General features: G+C 39.9%; 1 protein-coding gene across 1 annotated transcript in view; it reads left to right on the forward strand.

Moving 5' to 3' along the window:
• The window catches only part of LOC136793392 (uncharacterized), a 190083-nt gene extending 163373 nt beyond the window's left edge, over positions 1–26710 (forward strand). The window contains exon 4 of the mRNA XM_067023183.1: positions 24268–26710. Coding sequence (XP_066879284.1) covers positions 24268–24269 — 2 coding nt within the window. The 3' untranslated portion in view covers positions 24270–26710. The remainder of the gene's footprint in view (positions 1–24267) is intronic.
• The last annotated feature ends 300 nt before the right edge of the window (positions 26711–27010 follow it).

Here is a 27010-nt window from a genome sequence, read left to right on the forward strand (position 1 = left end):
GGTAGGGCTATTAAAGATGTAATTAATGTAAAAAGAAATGATATGGGTGAGCCGTAATCCAACATGTCTGGTACCCTGTGTGTGTGTGTCCTAAAGAGATTAGGACACACACACACACAGAGAAAATCATGTGAAGACACAGGGAGAAGATGGCCATCTACAAGCATGGAGAGAGATCTTAGAAGAAACCAACCCTGCTGATGCCTTGATCTCAGACTTCTAGCCTCCAGAACTGTGAAAAAATAACTTTTTGTTGTTAAAACACAAAGACTGTGGTACTTTTTTATGGTAGGCCTAGCAGACTAATACAGCCCCTGAGCCAGTCCCCCAAGAGTAGAAGAACGACATCATTCTCCCAGGTGAGGAGGGGGTAGGGAGCACAGAGGGAGGGAGAGCATGTGTGAAGACCTAGAGGCAAGAGAGGGCATATGGCTCAATGTAGCTGAAGCATGGAGTGAGAAAGGTAATCTTAAAAGATAGCATCCAGATTAATAAATATCTTGATAGCCTGAAAGATAACATTTAACAGTGGTAATGATGCTGAAATTGTGACTTTGTAAAGCACTTTTTGGCATTCCAAACTTTTTCACATACGTTAACTTTCTGACACTAAGTCAACTGTGTGAGGTATGTAGTACAAGCAATCATTATACAGATGAGGAAATTGAGGTTCCCTAAAGTTAGGTTCCAATGTGATTCAGAAGATCAGAAAACAGTTTCCATAATTACAGGGTGCAGGAAAACTGGATCAGTATCAAGAGTAGTTGTTATGAAGTGAAAGTTAGTTTTTATGAAGTAAAAACTAAAATAGCTAATCACAGACTCTCGGTATGAAATGGACTCTAAGATAGTTATCCAAGTTTAGGTTGTGTTAATGGCAGTATAATGTCTAGATCTACACTGTCCAAAAATGGTAGCCACTAACCTCATGTGGCTAATAAATTAATATAAGTTAAATTAAACTTTCAGGTCCTCAGAAACACCAGCCACATTTCAAGTGCTCAATAACCACATGTGGCTAGTGGCTACCATACTAGATAGTGCAGGCATAGAACATTTCTCTCATCACAGAAAGTTCTATTGGACAGCATTAAATCAAAGTACTGTCCAGGGAGTACTCAGATAATATTTGCTGTGCTACATTTAAAAGAATGAAATTAGAACATTCTCTAACACCATACACAAAAATAAACTCAAAATGGATTAAAGACCTAAATGTAAGATAGGATAGTATAAAACTCCTAGAGGAAAACATAGGCAGAATACTCTTTGACATAAACCACAGCAATATCTTTTTGGATGTCTCCTAGTAATGGAAATAAAAAACAAAAATAAACAAATTGGACCTAGTTAAACCTAAAAGCTTTTGCACAGCAAAGGAAACCATAAACAAAACAAAAAGACAATCTATAGAATGGGAGAAAATATTTGCAAACCATGCAGCTGACAAGGGATTAATCCCCAAAATATACAAACAGCTCATACAGCTCAATATCAAATACACAAACAACCCAGTCAAAAAATGGGCAGAAGATCTAAAAAGACATTTCTCCAAAGAAGACATACAGATGGGCAAAAGGCACATGAGGAGATGCTCAACATCGCTAATTATTAGAGAAATGCAAATCAAAACTACAATGAGGTATCACCTCACACCACTCAGAATGGCCATCATTAAAAAGTCTACAAATAAGAAATGCTGGAGAGGCTGTGGAGAAAAAGGAACCCTCTTGCAGTGTTGGTGGGAATGTAAATTGCTACAGTCACTATGGAGAACAGTATAGAGGTTCCTTAAAAAACTAAAAATAGAGTTACCATATGATCCAGCAATCCCACTCCTGGGCATATATCTGGAGAAAACCATAATTCGAAAAGATACATGCACCCCAATGTTTATTGCAGCACTGTTTACAACAGCCAAGACATGGAAGCAACCTACATACCCATTAACAGATGAATGGATAAAGGAGATGTGGTATATATATATGTGATGGAATATTACTCAGCCTTAAAAAAAGAATGAAATAATGCCATTTGTAGCAACATGGATGAAATTAGGGATTATCATACTAAGTGAAGTAAGGCAGACAGAGAGAGACAAATATCATATGATATTGCTTATAAGTGGAATCTCTGATATGATACACATGAACTTATTTACAAAACTGAAATAGATTCACAGACATAGAAAACAAACTTATGGTTACCAAAGGGGAGAGAGGGAGTGGGATAAATTAGAAGTTAGAGATTAACCTACACACTACTATATATAAAATAGATAACCAACAAGGACGTACTGTATAGCATAGGGAACTATACTCAGTATCTTATAATAACCTATAATGGAAGAGAATGTAAAAAAAAAGAATATATATATTTATTTATTTATATATGTATAACTGAGTCACTTTACTGTACACCTGAAACTAACACAGCATTGTAAATCAACTATATTTCAAAAAAGTTTTTTTAAAAAAAGATAATATTTGGTGTAATGTATTCTGTATCATGTGACATGGTAACTAAGTGGTATGTATCAAAAAGACAAGATCCAAGACTATGAAAAGCCTGGAGAGCATGTCATATAAAGAATAGTTGGAAGTAATTGGAAGGTTTTAGAGAAAAGATGACAAAGGGGAAATATATTATCTTCACATATAACTTCTAAAAGGTACAATTTATTGGTCTTCTACTATGAGGAACTGGATCTGTTCCTGGTGCTTAATGTATAATCTGTGTAATTGTCTCAACAACTTAGCAAGATGATCTTCTGACTTCATTTTGTGTATGAGAAAAATAAGGTCAGCTAGTTAGTAAGAGATAGAGCTAGAACTTGAACCCATGGCTGTTCCACTGTATGCTATTTTCTACTATCACATCATATGGAAAAACAGTCTAACTTATTCCACTATATTTTGGAGGATGGAACTGTTATCAATGGTGGAAGTTACAGGAAGTCTGATTTTAATTCATCTAAGGAAGAACTTTATAACAATAACAGTGATTCAGCAGTGAATTTGGGAACCTTGGGTGAGGGTCTCTGGAAGTATTTGGGCAGAGAACCACAAGCTGTTGGAGAGAAGACTTTTACATCTAGTTTGAGAGTTGGACTTGATGACCCTAAGATTCCTTCCAACTCCAACAGTTTTTATCATAATTTAATTATATTACATAATGAGACTTGTAATCATTTAATGCCACATAGCACCCTCCAATTCACAATGAATAGATTTTTTTGCCAATTAAAAACTATTTTCAAAGCAATATCAAAAAGATTGATTTGTACTTTTTACTTAAATTTTTTACTATCCATTTATCTCCATAGAACATAATATGAAATTAGCTAAATTTTAACATATTTTTTAGATTGCTGAAAATAAAAAGTGAAAAATGAAGTTGAAACATCAAGGAAACTTAGGTTCACATAAATTATCTTGAGGGAAATACTAAAAATTTTGAGGAGAACTAAGGAATGAGAATAGTTTTAACATATTTTCAACAATTAGAGACTTCCAGTTCCGCAACAGTACAATATAAATGGAATTCAAGAATAGCTATATAGATGTCAAACTTCTCCCACACTTTTGTATATCTCTCAGAGGTAGAAGAATCCCTATGTTGCTTTTATTTTATTTTTTAGTAAACTTTAAAGTATAATTACATACAGAAATGTGCACAAATCACAAGGCCATAAGTGTACAGTTGAATGAATTCTCAGGGTGAACACAGGCATTACGTTACGTGCACCACAGAATGCCCTTCTCCCTTCCAGTTAAAACCTTTTCCTCTCACCTATAATGAATTAGTTTTACCCGTCTATAAACTATATACATGTAATCATACAGTATGTCCTCTTTTGCCTCTGGCTTCCTTCACTCAGTATTATGTTGTTGAGAGTCATCCATGTGGCTGTGTATAGTATTTCATTGTGTGAATATACCCCACTGTGTGAATGTATTTATCTATTATCCTGATGATGGACATTAGGGTTGTTTCTAGTTGAGGATATTAAGACTAGTGTTGTTATAAGCATACTTTTTCTCTTTTTAAACTAATTGTGGTAAAATAGACATAAAATTTATCATTTTAGCCATTTTTACATGTATTTTCTTCACAATGTTGCACAAGTATCACCACTATCCATGTCCAGAAATTTCTCATCATCCCAAACAGAAACTGTACAGGCATACATTGTTTTATTGCACTTAACTTTATTGCACTTTGCAGACATTGGCTTTTTTTAAATTTTTATAAATTAAAGGTTTGTAGCAACTCTGTGCTAGGCAAGTCTATTGGTGCCATTTTTCCAACAGCATTATTTTTAAATTAAGGTGTGTACATTTTTTTAGACATAATGCTATTGCACACTTAATAGACTATAGTTTAAACATAACTTTTATATGCACTGGGAAATCAAAAAATTCATGTGATTCACGTTATTACGATATTTGCTTTATTGGAAATGAACCCACAGTATCTCTGAGGTATGCCTGTACTCATTAAACAATAACTCCCCATTCCTTCTTCCTCCCAGCCTCTTATAACCTTTACTCTACTTTCCATCTCTCTGAATTTGCCTACTCTAGGTACCTCAGATAAGTGGAATCATATAATATTTGTCCTTTTGTGACTGGGTTCTTTCACTTAGGTCTTTTTAAAGGTTCATCTATGTGGTAGAATGTGTCAGAAATCCATTCCTAAGCATTCTTGTACACATCTTTTGATGGACACATGCATTTATTTCTGTTGGGTTCCACCTAGGAATGGGATTGCTGGGTCATATAGTCCAACATCTCCCCAAGGCTAGCACAGTCTGCTTCACTTCTCTCAACACTTTCTCTCCATACTCCTTATTCTTCCTTGCCTTCTGTCCACAATCACTGCAATGCTCCTCCAGTATGAAAAAAAATATTCCCGTTACTCTATTTTCTCTTCAACCTACTGGACCATTGTTGTTGCTATTGTTGTTCACATGTATATATATATATAACAAAAAATAACACAAAGAACATTATACACCCATTACCCAGCTCAAGAAATAAAATATTGGTAGTATCTTAGAGCTCCTCCCTAATCACATCCTCCTTCTCCTCCTCACAGAGATAACTGCTATCCTGAATTGTTTGCTGATCATTCCCTCGCATTTCTCTATTTTTGGCCACCTATATATCCCTAAACAATCTATTGTTTAGTTTTGCGTATTTTTGAAAAAGGCATGGGCTGTAGTATTTATAGTTTTCTATTTGTCAGTCATTACTTAAGGGCTGCCCCTAAGGGACATCAGTTTCCAGGCCCTGCGTGCTCTGGAAGCAGGCAACAGGAGGGCTCTGGCAGCCTGGGGGCAGTCCTCAGACCGAGAGATGCAGGTGCTGGCTGTTGGGAGGGAAAGCACACTGGGGGCCAGTGTGCATGAAAATGGTAAAAGAGTGAAGTGGGTATAGGTGGAGTCTGCTCTGTTGACTGTGATAGCTTCCCAAGTGAGCCTTCCTGCCTTGGTTTCTCTTCTATACAACCCATTTTCCAGGCACAATTTTTAGTCATTGAATACTCAACAAATATTTATTGAATACTTATGACGTGCCAGGCATGGTCCTTGCCTGGTGAATCTTACAGTTTAGCAGGACAGACAGACTCTAGACAAATAATTAAAACTGGGATGCACGGTATGAAATAGGACAAGATCACAGTATTATGGGGTCATATGTCTAGAGAAAGCCTATCGGAATACTTCACTGGAGTCCTGAAGGAGTTGTCTAAACAAAAGAGCAAAGGAAGTGGGCAGGGTGGGGGGTGAGGGATGAGTGTGGAAGGAGAGCATTCTAAGCAGAGGGGACCTTTTGTGCCAAATTTCAGAATTGAAAGAGAGCATTTCAAAGAACAGAAAGTACCAAGCACAATGCCATGGTTGTCTGGAGGAACATTTCTTAAAAATTGTGTCACAAATAAAACTTATATGAACTGGTTTGTGGCTAGAATGAGGCTTGAGAAACTGGGAAGTTTGAGCCTTCAGAGATCTGAATTAGGAGAAGAGAACAGATGCATCAGCGTGAGCAATATTTCAGAAACTCCCTTGCCTGTTAAATTAGAAAAGGCATAATCGATGGAAGTAGCACTCTGTATTTATTGGGCTTATCTATATTTAAATCTATATGTTTTAGCCAGTACCTGAAATGTGGCCTGTCTGAAAGCAGGAAAGATGAATTACCAAATTAATTATTTAGGGCTCTGGTCACTATTCTAATCTCTTCTAACCATTTCGTGATGTGAAACCACAACTTCTTCCTCTATTCGAGTCATCATTATCTATCTTTGAATGCATTTGGATTTCAACATGAATGTATGGATTGCACATATTTTATGTGCCAAGTCAGGGATGGAGGCTAGTGTAAATTTTAATATATTAAATTTCATGCCAAAGTAAATAGCCTTGCTTAGATTTCAAATGTGTATCTGTATGTGATCTCAGTAGCACCCCAAAGTTCCTGACTCCCTTGACCTACCACCCAGTCAGTCTGGGCAATCCCCAGCTCTGGGTAAACTTCCTCATCCATTTTCTCACCTTCTCAAAACTCCCAGGTATTGTTTAAGAAAGTCATGTAACCCTAATGATTAGTTACACTTGAAATTCCTTTTATATGATATCAGGTTAAAGCTATTTAATTCCTTTGTTTTGACGCCTTTATTCCCTTCCTTATATTCATTTTTCCAATCCCACCCTTTCACTTTCCTCAAGTTCCCTCCATTACTTTCCCACTATCTATCTCAGCCTCTCTGACCAAAAAAATATATATATTTTCTTCCTTTATTAAAGGAAAAATGTCCTTTTCTTTACCAGAAAAGTTAACCTTTCTCTCCTTTTGAATACAGACTCCATCTTTTCCAGGATCCCAACCCTCTCACGTTTATCTGCAATTCTCACTTGTCAGGGCCCCCTTTCTCTCAGCTTACAGATGTTCTCATTGTTTTTATCCTTCCAAAGCACTTTCTCAACTTACAGTTGAGAGTGGCTATCGACCTCCCTTCACCTCCATGGTTATTACTGTTAAGAATGGTCTACATTCACTTTCCCTGTGTCCACTTCCAGTTTACTTTTCGACCCACTTGAAATTCGTGTCACTCAAACCTGCTCCTCCTCACTGCACTGTTCCCCTATCAATACCTCACTTCATCACTTGCTGCCTCTGTAGCCTAATTTTCCTCTCTTTCTTCAAACCATTTCACTCCTCTGCTGAAATAGCACCTACTGCAGTGGTTCTCAACCTTGGCTGCATATTGGAACCACCTGGGAAGCTTTGAAAAGTGCTGATCCCCAGGCTGCACCTCAAACCAATTACATCGAAAACTCTAGGGGTGGGATCCAGGCATTAGAAGTTTCCATATCTTCATTTATGTTTCCAATGTGCAGCTGGAGTCGAGAACTCCTGCACCAAGCCTTATCTTTGGCTTCTGTGTCAAAATCCTTACCTAAAGCTGGTGGCAGGGAGGCAGTGTGATATTGGAATCAGACAAATCTGACTTTGAATCCTGGTCACACCACTTATTATTTATGTAATTTTCAGAAAGTTATTTAATTAATGTTTATGCATCTCATTTTTCTCAACTGTAAAGTTAGGATAGCAATACTTAATATTTGTAAAAATTAACTGAGTTAGCTTATGCAAGATACTTGGCACACGTAGGCCCTCAGGACATGTGCTTTTTGTGGCTCTCTGATTCCTCCTTCCCTTCTCTCAGATGTGCTGAGTGTTCTTGTTCCATCCTCCCTCCAAAACAATGCCATTTCCTTCCTCCCTCTTTTCTCTTATCTTTATCTGTATTTTCTTTCTTTGTTTTAATTTTCAGTCCTAATCAAATGATTCCCCTATTTTGTTCTCTAGGTAAACTGTCCTCCTATGCTGTATGCTCCTTTTCCATGTCCTTGTCAGGCATCTTCTGATATATGTCTTTAGCACCCAGGGTTCTCACTTTGCAAACCATAGAAATTGACTCTTATGGATTTAAGCAGAAAAACAACTTATTGAAAAGATGTTGGCTATCTCCCAGCATCCCTGGGAAAGCTGGAAAACCAGGGTGGAAAACAGGCAAGATTGTAGAGAGGTTTCATACCTGGGACTCTGGCCAAAATTACTCAGCAGAGCCAGAGTGGTAAAGACAGCACTGCTGAATGCTGCATACTGCAGCTTCTAATGGACACTGGATCCTGCCACTGCCCTCACCTCCAAAAGAAGTCTCCCCTAGCCTTACATTTTTGCATCACTAACTCCACATTCAAACCCCAAGACGGGCATGTCTGTTTAGCGAAAGGTAGTTTCAGCTGTACCCTAGCTGCAAGAGGAGCTGGAAAGCAAATATTTGGCTTTTTAAACTTCTGTAGTGGGAAGTGGGCTCTACCTTCTAACAAGACTTACACAGTGGGGTTATTCCTTGGTGTGGGATGGGCACTCAAAAATGGCAAATGCCTATTACAATGCCCTATAAATACCTCAAACTTAACATACCCCAGCCAATCTGTATTCCACTCCACCTTCACTCCTCCCACCCCTTGCTCAAACTGGGCTTGACAATTGGTTTTCTTATTCAGTCAATGATATCACAACTCTGATATTTCTTGAGCAATTTTCAGAATCTGTGGATTTGCTTTTCTTCTTCTTCAGGTTAGATTCTACTCCTTCAACCTTCTACATTTATATCTACTTGTACCAAATGTGCATGATGAAGCTTTCTCATTTCTTAAGACTCATCTCAAAAATCACCTCCTCCCTGGGCCTTCTCTGATCCTTTAATCAGGATGACTTTCTCCTTCCTTTGTGTTCCCACAGCACTAAATTTTGCACTTATTTAGTTGCTTATATGTGACTCTACCTTACTATGCTGTTAACTCTGAAATCAGAGATACATTCTATTTATCTTTGCCTCCCCATCACCTAAACCTAATGCCTTGTACTTAGTAAGTCACTCAAATTGTGATTTGTTACTTGAAATCTTCATGCTAAAGCTCTTTCTTGTTGTAGATAATTATGCATGTCACCAAATCAGACATGACTGAGTGTAAGCCACATTGTTGTTTTATCTGCTAAATAAAATAACTAAATTTTAAAAATTGTCAGTGAAACCACAATATGATACATCATTGACTGTAAGATGCATCCTGATTTTTAGATGTAAAAATGTATAAAAAATTTGCACCGGTGCTTCCCTGGTGGCACAGTGGTTGAGAATCTGCCTGCTAATGCAGGGGACACGGGTTCGAGCCCTGGTCTGGGAAGATCCCACATGCCGTGGAGCAACTAGGCCCGTGAGCCACAACTACTGAGCCTGCGCGTCTGGAGCCTGTGCTCCGCAACAAGAGAGGCTGCGATAGTGAGAGGCCCGTGCACCGCAATGAAGAGTGGCCCCCGCTCGCCACAACTAGAGAAAGCCCTCACACAGGAGTGAAGACCCAACACAGCCAAAAATAAATAAATAAACAAATATGGGGTTAAAAAATATGCACCTTAGAATTTATGAAATACAGTAGTTATTGTTGTTTAATATATTCTACAAAGCCATTAGTTATGGATAATTTGCAGTATACTAAAAAAAAGAAATAATATTTTGGGTTACACTCTCTCAGAAGCCCATAGCATAGATACTTACACTAATCCACTTATGCATCATTTATTTTTGATGCTTATGCATTTGACAAACGTATTCTCTGTTGTCAGGGATATTTACTTTAAGTATTATGGTATTTACCGTATTATGGTGTTCTTTAGGTGTATGGCTTGGGTCTAAAACTTATGGGGCTGCATTTAAATTACATGATTTGGATGTCAGAGTCCTGACGTTTGAGAAGGTGGCTTTTCACTTGTTTTTGTTTCTTCTTGCTCTCTCTTATCTGATGTTCTGGGAGGGCCTTGGGAGAAAAGCGTAGGGCTTATGACTCCCAACCTGGTATGGGGGGTGGGCAGCCATGAGGAGGGGAGTCTCTGTACAAGTGGCTAGACACAGGGAAGTTCTGGCGTGGGCAAGTTTCATAGGAGAAATCACCTCACCAAGAGATCCACAAAGAGTATATGTAGTGTTTTTTAGGTAAAAAGAAAACGTTGCCCAGAGTGAAATCTGTTGCTTCTAACTTGGATTGGCTTAGGTTGCTCTCCATCATGCCTCTGACAGCCCCAATTGCACACAGATGATAAGAGCTACACAGGTATTTCAGCTCAATTTATCAAGAGCACTGGGACAGGAAAGAGATGAATGAATGGTGATATATTCATTTAAATGTTTTAAAAAAATATCCTACTGCTTGCTGAGTGGTTTTGCTTGAAAAATTATGGACAAATGGAAGTATTTTAAATTTAATATACTTTTTCCTTTTCCTCCTTCCCTCCTAACCCCAAGGCCAAATCTAATGGATTCCACTTTTCGCTGTGTAAATAAGACAGCGTCGTGCCCAGAGTTCCTCTCCTCCAGGGGTAGGTAAGGGAATTTATCAACCTTGGGTCCATCCCATCCCCCATCCCTCCCACGCGATACTTAAAATAACTGCCGAGTCATAGTACCAGAGGTTTCCTCAGCCAGCAGAGTTCCGTAACAAGGCAAGTGCGGAGCTCTTCTGGGTGAAAATGAAGGTTCCCTGCTTATGTTTTGTTTAAACACAGCCATTTTGTCATTTTAAAAAACCTGAGGCTACTTTGAGGCTTGGTTCGCTTGAAGGTTTCTGTGAACGTTCTCAGTGGAAATAGTAGCAAAAGCTCATTTCGTCAAAATGCCATATATGTTTGGAAAGCAGAGAAAGCCCTTTTTTTTTAAAAGACAAATGTTCCCTGAAAATTATGATATTTTATTTCATTATTTAAATTCAGCTTCAAGTATCTGGACCCTCAGACTAACATTTTTTTTTTGCCTGATTTCCCCTTCACCGGAAAGAGAAAACATTAAAGATCACTGTCCACATTTTCACCAGCAGCTTTCACAAGGGTAATAGCTGTTGAAGTCTGTTTAAATTCGGGAGTAATTTGTTCCTTACGTAACAATATTTCAGAAAGCACCAGAGTACAGGAGAGAGTGTGCTTGTCAAAAACAAGGCTTTTACAACTGACAGAGGATTGGTCTCCGGGGTTTGTAGGCAGCTCATGCAGCTCGATAACAAAGGGGCGGACGGCCCGGTCCGGAAATGGGCGGAGGACCTGGGTGGACGTTTCTCCGGGGAGGATGTGCAGGTTGCCGGCGGGCACATGGGAGAGTGCTCGACATCATTGGTCATTGGAGAGATGCAAATCAAAACTACAATGAGGGCTTCCCTGGTGGCGCAGTGGTTGGGAGTCCGCCTGCCGATGCAGGGGACATGGGTTTGTGCCCCGGTCCGGGAAGATCCCACATGCCGCAGAGCGGCTGGGCCCGTGAGCCGTGGCCGCTGAGCCTGCGCGTCCGCAGCCTGTGCTCCGCAATGGGAGAGGCCACAGCAGTGAGAGGCCCGCGTACCTCAAAAAAAAGAAAAAAAAACTACAATGAGATATCATCTCACACCGGTCAGAATGGCAATCTTCAAAAAAATCTACAAACAACAAATGCTGGAGAGGGTGAGGAGAAAAGGGAACCCTCTTGCACTGTTGGTGGGAATGTAAATGGATACAGCCACTATGGAGAACAGTATGGAGGTTCCTTAAAAAACTACAAATAGAACTACCATATGACCCAGCAATCCCACTACTGGGCATATACCCTGAGAAAACCATAATTCAACAAGGTTCATGTACCACATTGTTCATTGCAGCTCTATTTACAATAGCCAGGACATGGAAACAACCTAAGTGTCCATCCACAGATGAATGGATAAAGAAGATGTGGCACATATGTATGATGGAATATTACTCAGCCATAAAAAGAAATGAAACCGAATTATTTGTAGTGAGGTGGATGGACCTGGAGTCTGTCATACAGAGTGAAGTAAGTCAGGAGGAGAAAAACAAATACCATATGCTAACACATATATATGGAATCTCAGGAAAAAAAAGTCATGAAGAGCCTAGGGGTAGGACGGGAATAAAACACAGACCTACTAGAGCATGGACCTGAGGATATGGGGGGGGAGGGTAAGTTGTGACAAAGTGAGAGAGTGGCATGGACATATATACACTACCAAACGTAGGGTGGATAGCTAGTGCGAAGCAGCCACATAGCACAAGGAGATCAGCTCGGTGCTTTGTGACCACCTAGAGGGGTGGGATAGGGAGGGTGGGAGGAAGGGAGATGCAGGAGGGAAGAGATATGGGAGCATATGTATATGTATAACTGATTCAATTTCTTGTAAAGCAGAAACTAACACACCATTGTAAACCAATTATACTCCAATAAAGATGTTAAAATTAAAAAAAAAAAAACAAAAAAACCCCAACAACAACAAGGCTTTTAGTATGAAAATAAATTATTTAAATCACGTTGCTTTTCGAAGCCCAGAGGACAAAGCTGAGGAAGTGGGGGCCTGGGGAGTGAATGAGATTTAAGGTCTCTAGACTTCAGTTAGAAAACATCTTGGGTGCAGTCTGTTATTTTGAGAGTATTGAACTCTTATTTATGGTTAACATGTAAGAGTCCATGTGACTTGATATTTTCAGTTCTATGATTGCAATGACTTGAAAGAAGTCAGTAGACCAGTTTCTCCAAGTATGGTCCCAGATCAGCAGCATAAGCATCACCTGGGAACTTGTTAGAAATGCAAATTCTCACCCCTACCCAGACCTGATGAATCAAAACTCTGAAGATGGGGCCTGGCCATCTGTGTTTTAACAAGGCTTCCAGGGGATTCTTATGAATGCTGAACTTTGAGAACTACTGGTCTAGGACAATGGTCTTAGCTGAGTAGTTTTCCTAAGGAATATATCTTTTCTCACCCATACTGATAATTTGAAATTGGCTTGCCAATTTCAAATTTACTTACCTTCTTGTCTCACCTTCAATAGACAAGAAGGTAATCAGAAATAAATTATTTGGGAAACTTGAGGCAAGCACACCAGTTGCAATTTTGAGCATCCTGGAGGATGGAGGCCTTCCTAAAATTTAACATTCCCACACATACGTACAGTTTATCCTCCAGTGTCTGTGCTTTTGCATATGCTGTTCCCCTTGCCTGGAGTACCACTCTCGCTTTCTAACCTGTCCTACTCTTGCTCCTTCAGTCTTGAGGAAGCCTTTCCTCAACCCCTAAACTGGCACCTGGTCCTTAGCTTGTTCGTAACTTGTAACAACATGCGGTTTTATAATTATTTTTTTGTCTCTCTGTGCAGTAGCTTAGATACTACTTGAGTGAAGGGTTGTCTTTAATAACTGTATACCTCAGTACCTAGCACAGTACTTGGCTCGGATTGGGGCGTAATAATATCTGAATAAATGAATGAATTAAAAACCACATGCCCCATATACAGGCAACTTGTCAGTGCTCAGAAAGAAATTAAAATATTAACTATGCTCTCAAGTATCGCCCCTGTGGGATAATCTCTCTTCTCCTTCAGTTTTAGTTTTTGTTCATTAAAGAATAAAATAGTCCAGAGATTATATTAGCCGTGTGTTTTACATAGAATATTCAAAAGATGTGAATAAGGGGTTAATAGACTCCTAGGAGAGCTAATTTCAAAGGACTTTCTTTTTTTCGAAGAACTGTCACATTCTGTTGTTTCATTTTATAGAACTATATTCATCTACCTCAGGATAAATGTGCGTATCAAGAATATTTCACAATTTTAAACAGCGAGAAAGGTAATGAATATTTCAAAAGGAAGTTGAAGGCAGAGGTACTGTGTCAGTACCTAGTAAGGTAATTGAATGAATGAAGGATTAATGCTGATTGTTTGGAAGCTAGGTAAAATGCAGGAAAAACCTCAGTAGTCTAATAGAAGCAAAATGAAAGAAATAAGCACAGTTAGATGAAACAAATTAATGAAATCATGTGGATGAGTGTAGAGGGCCAGGTGTCACTGACTGTACTATTCGCCCACTAAATATGTTGGGGAAAACTGCTATGGCGAATACTTAGAAATAATTTGCACAATGAGTCCCAAAATATTCACAACTTGGTACTGCATCTCCATTTTCTTTTTCGTCCTTCAGTTCAAGTGCACCAGAAGACATCTTTCTCCCCACCTGATATGTGTCCAAATGAGTGTGAACTAATTGGCAAAATGGACATTTTTTTCAGGATGCTGAACGCAAATACTAATGGGTAGGAAGAATTGGCAACCTCATGTCTGAGGTCATTTTGGAAAACTTGCTCTTAAACCCAAGACCAGACGTAGAAGGTTGTCCATCGTCCTTCCCTGAAAGAATAGTGTTGGTTTAAAAGATGGCATACAGGGCTTCCCTGGTGGCGCAGTGGTTGAGAATCCGCCTGCCGATGCAGGAGACACGGGTTCGTGCCCTGGTCCGGGAAGATCCCACATGCCGCGGAGCAACTAAGCCCGTGAGCCATGGCCGCTGGGCCTGTGCGTCCGGAGCCTGTGCTCCGCAATGGGAGAGGCCACAACAGTGAGAGGCCCGCATACCGCAAAAAAATAAATAAATAAATAAATAAATAAAAGATGGCATACAAATAGGGGCAGTCTGGATGGCATGATGCTAACACACATAGGGAAGAAAATGATTTGATTTTACTACTTCCAGCTCTTTACTGCCAATATTCTTAGGTGATAAACCTGGGGAAGCAAATGGAGGAAGACGTGATTGTATTGGAAGGGAAGGGGAAAGTTCTTGCGTGAATGCTTAATAGTAAAGCCTGGACTCAGAAGTCTAAGAATGGTTCAAGTAGTGTATTGTGTAGGGCATTGCTCAGGGAACTTGTCCTGTTTATTAGAAAACAGAGTTTTCTTATCCAATCCCTGCTGAGAGGCAAAATAATTTCTTAACTCTTTACACCAGAACTAGAGAAAGGGACAATTTTAATAAAGATGGGTTACTAATTTGGAAATCAACATGTCAAATTAAAACATTTCATCAGGTAGAAATACCCCAGCCTGCTAAGGCAAATGTTGGCTTTTGCTGGATTACATTGACAGATAAACTGGTCACTGCCACCATGTTTCTTCTCCATTATTTGTGCCCACCTACTCTTGGTAAATTGGGATACAAACCTGCTCATGAAAGTCAAGAGTCACTGTGTGCTCATCACTGTCGTCTCCCACACTCTTTGCCACACCCTAACATAGACATACTAGGGGATTAGGGTTAGCACACCATGTTTGACCTGGGTCCTAATATAATGTTTTGAAACATAGAAACAAAGGTTTACCTACAGAGTTGAGGTCCATGTATTAGTTACCAAAGAAGAGGTGATAGAAAGGGTGGATTCTTACTTTCACGGTTAGAGAGATGAGGTTTTGTTTACATTTGATTGCCCTAAATGTGATCTCATCAAAAAATTGCTACCAAGAACCTGTAAAATAAAAAGCTTGTTTGTGAGAGTGTATAAAATCAAATGAGTTTATTATTTAGGATTTGATCTCACCAAAACATGGAAGCTCAATGACTTTAAGGAAATTAGAATTTGACTTATTCTGTAGTCTAACCTGCCTGGTACACTATAAATGCATTTTCTTTGACAGGTTTATTCCTTCAGCTGTTTTGAGTTTAATTGGGGTCCTCTGTATAAACCACAGACAGCTTTGGGAAATGTGGTTGTTATTTATAGAACACCACAAGCCTACACTGTACTTTCAGTAGAGCTTAAATTGGACTGAATCTCTCATGCTATCAGCTCTGCGTTCTTTTTGGAGGAAGGGAAGAAACTCACTGCATTTTTTTTTTGCCCCTGTGTTTGTACTATTAGAAAATGAAAAGAAGCTCTAAAATACATTATGATTTAATGAAAGAAGTGGGAGAAAAAGAAAGGAAACACGATAGAATAATGTAGTTTTGAGCTTTTTTTCCTAAGAAAATGCAGTACGACTAAATAACACAGAACAAAATTGTTACAACAGACTCCTCTGTGAGATGTTCACAGAGAAAACTGGAGACTAGAGAACAGCCAGACACCCAGCTGCGAAAGTGCTTCCTTTTGGATAATTTGGAAGGCCAAGGGGAAAAAATGAGTTATATGAAGATGTGAGATTATGTTTGTGGGGGTGGGGGATGAAAGGTCTATGAAGAACAAGGAGACAGTATTAGGCTGTGGGAACATCAGGAAAACAAGACACGGTGGAGTCACAAGTGGGCGAAGAGAAAAAGAGAAGCGTGAAGAGGAAAGCACCAAGGGAAGAGGTGGGTGAGTAGAAGGAGGAGGTAATGATGAAACTTACCCACAGACTAAAGTTGTGAATATAAAGCCATTTTCATCATCAGTACAGGGGAACATTCTCTGCGGGGTCAGAGACAAGGTAGCATGTCCTTCACACACACAAATAAGCCTTGGATCACGGCAGGTCTCTACTTAGAAAGCTCTAGTTGGATATCTCCATGTACACCTGGATGGGACTGTCAGGCAGGGCTGGAATGAGCTAAGGAGCTGAAGGGACCTGAAGACCACCAGGCCTGAAGCCTCAGCTCTGTTATGGGAGAGTTTGCTTGTTTGTTTGGTTTTTAAATTTTCATTTATTTATTTATTTTTGGCTGCGTTGGGTCTTCATTGCTACACACGGACTTTCTCTAGTTGTGGAGAGCGGGGGCTACTCTTTGTGGCGGTGCGCGGGCTTCTCATTGCAGTGGCTTCTCTTGTTATGGAGCACAGGCTCTAGGCACGCGGGCTTCACTAGTTGTGGCCCACGGGCTCAGTAGTTGTGGCTCACGCGCTCTAGAGTGCAGGCTCAGTAGTTGTGGCCCACGGGCTTAGTTACTCCACGGCATGTGGGATTTTCCCAGAGAACCTGTGTCCCCTGCATTGGCAGGCAGATTCTTATCCACTGAGCCACCAGGGAAGCCCTGGCAGAGTTTTCTTGATCCCCATTGAAAAATTTTTGACAAGCCTCTAAAATATTGCTCCATTTTCCAAGAGTGTCTGGGAAATACTAGAACAAGAGTACGGTAACTAATCCACTTGATATGAGGTTCCAGAGAAACCTCAACAAATGTCCATTTGGGAGAGAATTGAAGATTAAAAACTATGCTCAGGGTCTTAATTAAATATTATGTTAATTTTATGAATTCTAGGTTTTAAATATGAAACCACTGGACTCATAATGATAACTGACTTGGGGAAATACTGTACTTTGCTTTCTATGAAGCAGGATGATTATCATATCCCCTCTTACTTACCTTTACCTCCCTTGACCCCCAAATAGGCATGCTTGTTACATTGAGGAGACTTCAGGCATTTCTGCACAGCCTTATATGTAGGCAGATGAACTTTCAGAGCAGGCTTTGGAGGAGGAAGTCTCATAAGCTTGGACCATATATCATTACTAAAAATTGGACCTGGCATTTATCACAATTATTTGTTCACTTTCTTCTTCCCTCCCTCCCTTGATTCCTTCCTCAAACCTACAGATTCAGAATGTCCAGTGGTACATCCCACGGATTTGGATTTTGTAAACACTCCTGTAATCCTGATGCCATCAGCCCAGCACTGGTTTTGTGCACACCTTAGAGGTTTCAAAACAGGACCTGCTTTATGTGTAGGTTGCTGAGTAATCATAGGTGATTTTAAGAGTAGGGGAAGAGCACTCCTGCCTCCCAATATCTCACATATCTTTGCGTTGATTTTTAAAATGCATTTGGCAGTGGACGAGACCTTTCAATTCAGATCAGGGTAAAGAAATTTCTTTCTTTTTTCTTTTAACATGTCTAAGGTGTAAATGATTCATACAAGATAATTTAATAAGAACAGGTGAGTAGGGGGAGAGTAAGAAGGCACCTGACATACAATGATGGAGAAAGGGGGCATCATCTCACAGAGGGAATGGGCAGATTTCGGTACACTCGTCACAGCCTTGGTAAGGGTTGAGCTTAAGTGAAACCCAATAGTTTATTTTTATTTTTATTTTTTAAATTAGATTATTTTATTTGTTTGTTTGTTTGTTTGTTTGTTTATGGCCGCGTTGGGTCTTTGTTGCTGCACTCAGGCTTTCTCTAATTGCAGCGAGCAAGGGGCTGCTCTTCGTGCGGTGCATGAGCTTCTCATTGAGGTGGCTTCTCTTGTTACGGAGCATGGGCTCCAGGCGTGCAGGCTTCAGTAGTTGTGGCTCGTGGGCTCTAGAGCGCAGGCTCAGTAGTTGTGCGCATGGGCTTAGTTGCTCCGCGGCATGTGGGATCTTCCCGGACCAGGGCTTGAACCCGTGTTCCCTGTATTGGCAGGCGGATTCTTAACCACTGCACCACCAGGGAAGTCCAAGTTTATCTATTTTTGAATAGAAGAGGTATGTTAGAATAAGCCTAAGGGACACATACTAGTATGGAAACGTTAACAGTAAGGACTTTGCTGTTAGGTGAGTTAAGTCCAACAATTTTCTAAGACCTTAACAGAAAGCCAGGAAAGCAAAATTCTTAAGATGTCCCTCTCCAAAATGACTATCTCGGTTATGGCACAAATGCCCAGCGCACAACCGCAAGATGAATAAAAGATGAATTCATTGTAAAAAGGCTTAGAGATGGATAGATGACATTTACATAGTGATGTAAATTTGTACATAATGATGGAGAGTAGTTCATTTCTTTGAAAGCTGATAATGCCAGCACTCATGAAAGAAGTAGTTTCATGTTAATTTTGAGTTCTTCAAATTTGGACAGTTTTTTTCAAAGGAAAAAGACATACTTTCTACTCTTAGAAAGATCACAGAATTAGACAGCAATCATGTTCCTTTTTTTCCCAAGATCTGGGTGCTTTTCATCATTGCCAAACCCTAAAATTGAAAATTCCATACAAATGAATTTTAATATTTTACTGCAAATTGTCATGCCATAGATGAATTCCAGTTAGCCTTTTTCTACTTTATAATTAGGAAATAGAGCTGAGGATGGGGGGAAGGGGGGCATAATTGTGGGCAGTGGCCAGGAAAAAAGTGTAAATAATTATATTGAGCACAGATTTACATAGTTTTGCCATCTGTCTTCAATGACTTAGATCTAGTCTTGCTTCAGGAACTGGGACTATGTCAGTTAACTCTTAGAAGTTGTTTCCAGAGTTCTGGTTCCCTCTTAATCAGGTGCTTTACATAAGTAAACATTGAAAAATAATGGAGTAAGGAAGACTTGGGGAGGACTGGATAGCTGTCTTCAGATATGCAAAAGGCTGGCAAGTAGAAGAGGAAATACTTTGCCCTAGCTCTAGAAAAGTTTTAAGTTACACAAAAGAGTAGCTCTACTCAATCCAAGTAAGAAATAAGTAGAATAGATTGTCGTGCTGATAGTCAGCTCTATTTTCTTGGAATTCTATAAGCAGAGTCTGATGATTGTCTGTCGGTGATATTGTAGAAAACTGCACAGTGGGTGGGTGACTGAACTGGGGGACCTTTCAGGTTACTTCTGAACTAAAGCTGGAGGGGAAGACAAGGGAATGTGATATTATCTTAGGCTGGGTTGCACCAGAAGTAGACTCTCAGAGAAGGATTTGAATGCAAGTGGTTTGTTGAGGAGGTGATCCCGGGAAGTATCAGTAGGAGGGTAGGGGTGTGAGTCTAACTGGGGACTTCTGGAACACATTTCAGAATTGTCCTACTTAAGGGGTAAGTAAGCAGGGGCATCTGTCCTCCATTTTCATCCCTCCTGGCTGGGCACTGCTCTCTGGGACATTAAATCCCCTGTACTCCTGGTCTGCCCTGTGCAGGTGGAAAATCATGGGTCCTTGCCGTGGAATGCCGTGGGCAAGCATGGAGTAGCTGACAAGTGCCAAAGGGATGTGACTGGGGTATGACAGAATCTGCTGTAGTTGTAGAGCATTGGCTATGGCGTTAGGCTGATCTTGTTTTGGTGCTTACCTCTCTTTCTTATTAGCTGTATGACTTCAGACAACTTATGTAGCCTCTCTGGATCTATTCCTTATCAACAAGTCAGAGGTGACATAGATACCACACAGGGTGATTGTCGAAATTCAGTAAAATAACACTTAAAGCACTTAACAGAATGATCTAAAAAAGGTAGCTTTTGTTATTATAAGAATAAATCTTGCTTCTTAGATCTAAAATGAGCTCATTCCCCAAATAGTAAGATATTAAAATCTTACATGCTGCCAAAAGACTTTACAGGTAATACAAATGCTAAAGAAAGAAAAATTTAAACTACTATAGAATTTAGTCAGAAATTATTTTTCTTTCTTCATATAGCAACTAACAAGTATTTAATATTTATTGACTATCAGGTAAATATCTGGTACTACTAAATTCACAATGAGCATAAATGCCTATTTATTCAAGACTTGGCTTAAGCAGCATTTTCTCGCTGCGAAGAATAAAATTATTTTACAGCTGGACTGGGACACTGACTGACACTGACTCTTGGCCTAGATAAGGGCGGTGGGTTAACTAATGATGTGTAACATGCTATTTAAAGTTTGAAACTCCCCTGGCAGCACCTAGGACTGGTTTATTTTAACTTTTTTCTTCTAGCTTTATTGAGATATAATTGACATATAGTGTTGTATAAGTTTAAGATGTATAACATAATGATTTGATATGTGTATATATTGTGAAATGATTACCACAATAAGTTTAGTTAATATCCATCACCTCACATAGTTACAGTTTTTTTCTTGTAGTAAGAACTTTTAAGATCTATTCTCTTAGCAGTTTAAAAATATACAATACAGTATTTTTAACTATAATCACCATGCTGTACATTACATCCCCAGAACAAATTTATTTTATAAGTGAAAGTTTGTACTTTTTACCACCTTCACCCAGGCCCCCTTCCGCCTCCCCAACTCCCCACCTCTGGCAACCACCAATCTGTTCTCTGTTTCTATGAGATCGGTTTTATTAGATTCTATGTATAGGTGAGATGATACAGTATTTGTCTTTTTCTATTTGACTTATTTTACGTAGCATAATGCCCTCATCCCTGCTGTTCCAAATGGCAAGATTTCCTTCTTTAATGGCTGAATAATATTCATACACATATACCTTAAGACATCTTTATCCATTCATGTGGATGGGCACTTAGGCCTTTTCTTGTCCTATAAATAATGCTGCAGTGAACACAGGGGTGCAGATATCTTTCTGAGACAGTGATTTTATTTCCTTTGGATATATACCCAGAAGTGGAATTGCTGGATCATAAGGTAGTCCTATTTTTATTTATTTTTAAAAGTTATTTATTTTTTAGAGCAGTCTGTGCCTTTATTGGCCAAGCAGGCTTAATGAAGGGGATGAAGCTGGAGAAGTGGGTGACCCTGATGTCTGAGCAGCTCATGCTTCACAGGCTTGTAGGTGATTGAGAACTTGCCCATACAGTGGCCAATCATCCCAGGCTTGATTTCCACCTGGTTGAGGATGTTGCCCTTGTAGCCGCCCACTATCTTGGGAATGATGATCATGTCCCACAGGTGCATCTTAACAACCTTAGGCTTCTCCGTGGGTGGCGCCTTGTTCTTGGCCTTGCTCAGGCACTTAAGCAGCGAGTGCTGCTTCCTCTGCAGGCTGGATTCAGCCGCGGTTGCTGCCAGGCTCAGTACAACTGCATGAGCGGCTTGTAGGACTTGTCCAGCAGCTGGTTGAGGTCCATGCCTGAGGTAGGTGGACTTATGGAAGGTCTGCCTCTTTTGTGCCACTTCTTTCACCTTGTCAGTTATTGGAAAATGTTGGTAGTCCTATTTTTAATTTTTTGAGGAACTTCTATACTGTTTTCCATAGCGCTGCATCAATTTAGATTTCTACCAACAGTGTGGAAGGGTTCCCATTCATTCCTCCACTTCCTTGCCAACATTTGTTATCTCTTATCTTTTTGATAATAGACAGTCTAATGTATGTGAGGTGATATCTCATTGTGGTTTTAAATTGCATTTCTCTGATGATTAGTAATGTTGAGCACGTTTTCCTGTGCATGTTGGCCATCTGTATGTCTCCTTCGGAAAAATGTATATGTGGGTCCTTCACTCAATTTCTAATTGAATTATTTTGTTTTTGCTACTGAGTTATATGAGTTCCTTATATATTTTGGATAGTAACCCATTATCACATGTGTGGTTTGCAGATATTTTCTCCCATTCTGTAAGTTGCCTTTTCATTTTGTTGACTGTTTCCTTTGTTGTGCAGAAGCTTTTTAATTTGATGTGGTCCCACTTGTTTATTTCTTATTTTGCGTGCTTGTGCATATCTAAGAAATGACCGGTGTTAAGGAGCTTTTCCCCTGTGTTTTCTTCTAGGAGTTTTATGGTTTCCAGTCTTACATTTAAGTCTTTAATCTATTTCCATTTAATTTTTGTGAGTGGTGTAAGGTAGGGATCTAGGTTCATTCTTTTGCATGTGAATATCCAATTTTCCCAGCATTATTTATTGAAGAGACTGTCTTTCCTCCATTGAGTATTCTTGGCTCCCCTGTCAAATATTTGTTATCTGCATATGCAAAGGTTTATTTCTGGGCTCTCAATTCTGTTCCATTGATATATATCTTTTTTTACGCCAGTAGTATACTATTTTGATTATTATAGCATTGTAATGTAGTTTGAAATCAAGAAGTGTGATGCCTCCAGCTTTGTTCTTCTTTCTCAGGATTGCTTTGGCTATTCAGAGTCTTTTGTTGTTCCAAATGAATTTTAGGATTGTTTTTTCTATTTCTGTAAAAAAAAAAAATGCCATTGGACTCTTGATAGGGATTGCATTCAATCTATAGATAGCTTTGCATAGTATGAACACTTTAACAATATGAATTCTTCCAGTCCATGAAGACAGGATATCATCCCATTTGTGTTTTCTTCAATTTCTTTCATCAGTGTCTTATCGTTTTCAGTGTGGAGATCTTTCACCAACTTGGTTAGATTTATTCCTAAGTATTTTATTGTTTCTGATGCTATTGTAAATGGGATTGTTCTTTATTTCTTTTTCAGATAATTCATTTATTAGTGTAGAGAAGCACTAATGATTTTTGTATGTTGATTTTGTATCCTGCAATTTTACTCAATTTGTTGATTAGATCTAACAGTTTTTTGGCAGAATCTTTAAGACTTTATTTATATATAATCATGTCATCTGCAAATGGAGAAAATTCTACTTCTTCCTTTATGATTCTGATACTTTTTATTGCTTTTTCTTGCTTGATTGCTCTGGCATAGGCATGGTGAGAGTGGGTACCCTTGTCTTATTCCTGATCTAGGGCCAGTTTATTGGTGCTTTACAGCTGGTATAACCAGTTTAACAGTCCGGCTTGGTTATGTGACCAGAAGGTCATGGAAGAATCTGCTGGAACCTTTTAGGGAGCTCTCCCTAAACAAAGACTCATTGCACAAGTCTTTCACCTCCTTGGGTGAATAAGAAGGACCGTGGTGAGCTGAGCTTGGGAGGCTCTTGGGAGTCTTGTGAATATGTTCAATTATCTGGTCCTATTGTAGTCCTTGAGGGAGTACTAATCCTACCAGGTTATTTTTGGCTGTCTACCTATATGTCTTCCCCATAGATGTGAGAGTTTTTGAGAGCAAGAACCCTGTGTGCATATTGTTTACTATTGTATCCTTCATACTGAAAACAATGCACAGAACACCATGAATAGGCAAAAATGTTTGTTGGATAAAATGAGTGAATGAAGGAGTAGTTGACATCATGGAAAAGGCTAGATGTTTATTAACTTAAATCCACAAATATTTATTTAATGCCTTTTATGTGTAAAATGTAATAATTGTTTTTTTAATATTTTCTTTTTAAAAATTCGATATAAATTTTTATAGTAAGTATGGTTTATTTATAGTAAGTATGGTTTATTTATAGTCTGTATTTAATAATTCCAATATATAAAGTCATTATAGTTCTATTTCTGTCATATATTGATTCTGCATGTTTTCTTTTCCCCTTGTATTCCTTGTTGTCTTTGAGTATTTGCTGTTCATTGTATCTGAAAATTACCTGTAAGAATAATTTAAGTCATAGGATGAAAATAACTTCCTTCAGAAAGAACTTGGATTTGTTTCTACCAAATGCCTGAAGTTACTACCGGTCTAGGTTCACTTTAATCCAAGTTCAGTTTTTAAGTTCCCTGGACCACACAGATGACATGATTCCAGACTGAAAGACCACTTACCCTTCCTTGTGAGTGTAGCCCTTTGAGGTCATAGCTTTTTATGCAGACAGTCTCCTAATAGACTTCCCATCTTCTATGGGCCTTGGGCTTTGTTCTCCATGCTCCTAATCCTGTGAGACCATCACAATAAACATTTTCATTTTACAGAAATATCTGAGAAATAATAGGGAAGATGGTGAAAGAGTAAGACGTGGAGATCAACTTCCTCCCCACAAATATATCAGAAATGCATCTACGTGTGGAACAACTCCTACAGAACACCTACTGAATGCTGGCAGAAGACCTCAGACTTCCGAAAAGGCAAGAAACTCCCCATATACCTGCGTAGGGAAAAAGAAAAAAGAAAAAACAGAGACAAAAGAATAGGGACGGGACCCGCACCTCTGGGAGGGACCTGTGAAGGAGGAAAAGATTTCATGCACTAGGGAGCCCCTTCACTGGCGGGGACAGGGGGTGGGCACTGGGGGAAACTTCAAAGCCATGGAAGAGAGTGCAGCAACAGAGATGCAGAGGGCAAAGCGGAGAGATTCCCGCACAGAGAATCAGTGCCGACCAGCACTCACCAGCCCGAGAGGCTAGTCTGCTGTCCCAATGGGGGCTGGGTGCTGAGGCTCGGGCTTTGGAACTCAGACCCCAGGGACAGAACTGGGTTTGGCTGCATGAAGACAGTGTGAAGGGGGCTAGTGTGCCAGCCGGGAGGGAGTCCGGGAAAAAGTCTGGACCTGCCAGAGAGGTAAAAGACCTTTGTTTCAGGGTGCCTGAGGAGAGGGGTTTCCTTCTCAGTGTGCCCACAGAAGGCAGAGCACTGCCTAAACAAGCTCCAGAGATGGGCGTGAGCCGCGGCTATCAGCTCAGACCCCAGAAATGGGCATGAACCACTAACGCTGCTGCCACTGCTACGCAGAATCCTATGTGCAAGCACAGGTCACTATCCACACCCACCTGGGAGCCTGTGCATGACACCACTGCCAGGGTCCTGTGATCCAGGGACAGCTTCCCCCAGAGAACACATGGCAAACCTCAGGCTGTTGCAATGTCATGCCAGGCTCTGCCGCCTCAGGCTCACTCCTCATTCCAGTTATGACTACCATACCCCTCCCTCCCCCCAGCCTGAGTGAGCAGGAGAGCCCTAATCAGCTACTGTTTTAAGCCCCTCCTATCTGGGTGGGTAAAAGATGCCTGAGGGTGGCCTACACACAGAGGCGGGGCCAAAACCAAAGCTGAACCCCAGGAGCTGTGCAAACAAAGAAGAGAAAGTGAAATTTCTCCCTGCAACCCGAGAAGCAGCAGATTAAGTCCCCACAATCGACTTGATAAACCCTGCATCTGAAGGTACCTGAGTAGACAATGAATGTTCCCAAAATTGAAGCGGTGGACTTTGGGAACAACTGTAGACTTGGGGTTTGCTTTCTGTGTCCAGTTTGTTTCTGGTTTTATGTTTATCTTAGTTTAGTATTTAGTGCTTACTATCACTGGTGGATTTGTTTATTGGTTTGGGTGCTCTCTTCCTTTTTTAAAAAAAATATATATTTTCTTTTGTCTCCTTTTTTCTATTTTTGTGAGTGGGTATGTGTATGCTTCTTGGTGTGATTTTGTCTGTATAGGTTTGCTTTTTACCATTTGTCCTAGGGTTCTGTCTGTTTTTTTTTCTTTCTTCCTTTTCTTCTCAGCCGTGTGGCTGGCAGTGTCTTGGTACTCCGGCCAGGTGTTGGGCCTGAGCCTCCAAGGTGGGAGGGCCAAGTCCAGGACATTGGACCACCAGAAACCTCCCAGCCACATGTAATATCAATCGGTGAGTGCTCTCCCAGAGATCTTCGTACCAACACTAAGACCCAGCTCCACGCAACAGCCAGCAAGCTCCAGGGCTGGACACCCCATGCCAAGCAACTAGCAAGACAGGAACACAGCCCCACCCATTAGCAGAGAGGCTGCCTAAAGTCATACTAAGTTCACAGACACTCCAAAACACACCAATGGACACAGCACTGCCCACCAGAAGGACAAGATACAGGCCTACCCACCAGAACACAGGCACCAGTCCCCTCCACCAGGAAGCCTACACAAGCCACTGAACAAACGTCACCCACTGGGGGAAGACACCAAAAATAATGGGAACTACCAACCTGCAGCCTGTGAAAAGAAGACCCCAAACATAGTAAGTTAAACAGAATGAGAAGACAGAGAAATATGCAGCAAATGAAAGAGCAAGGTAAAAACCCACCGGACCAAGCAAATGAAGAGGAAATAGGCAGTCTACCTGAAAAAGAATTTAGAGTAATGATAGTAAAGATGATCCAAAATCTTGGAAATAGAATGGAAAAAATAAAATTAACATTTAACAAGGACATAGAAGAACTAAAGAGCAAACAATGATGAACAACACAATAAATGAAATTAAAATACTCTAGAAGGAATCAATAGCAGAATAACTGAGGCAGAAGAACAGATAAGTGACCTGAAAGATAAAATAGTGGAAATAATAGCCACAGAGCAGAATAAAGAAAAAAGAGTGAAAAGAGTTGACGACAGTCTCAGAGACCTCTGGGACAACATTAAACGCACCAACATTTGAATTCTAGGGGTCCCAGAAGAAGAAGAGAAAAAGAAAGGGTTTGAGAAAATAGTTAAAGAGATTACAGTTGAAAACTTCCTTAACATGGGAAAGGAAATAGTCAGTCAAGTCCAGGAAGCGCAGAGGTGCCACACAGGATAAATCCAAGGAGAAACATACCAAGACACATATTAATCCAACTATCAAAAATTAAATACAAAGAAAAAATATTAAAACCAGCAAGGGAAAACCAACAAATAACATACAAGGGAAATCCCATAAGGTTAACAGCTGATCTTTCAGCAGAAACTTTGCAAGCCAGAAGGGAGTGCCAGGACA

The sequence above is a fragment of the Kogia breviceps genome, chromosome X (genome assembly GCF_026419965.1).
Source record: "Kogia breviceps isolate mKogBre1 chromosome X, mKogBre1 haplotype 1, whole genome shotgun sequence".
NCBI lineage: Eukaryota > Metazoa > Chordata > Mammalia > Artiodactyla > Physeteridae > Kogia > Kogia breviceps.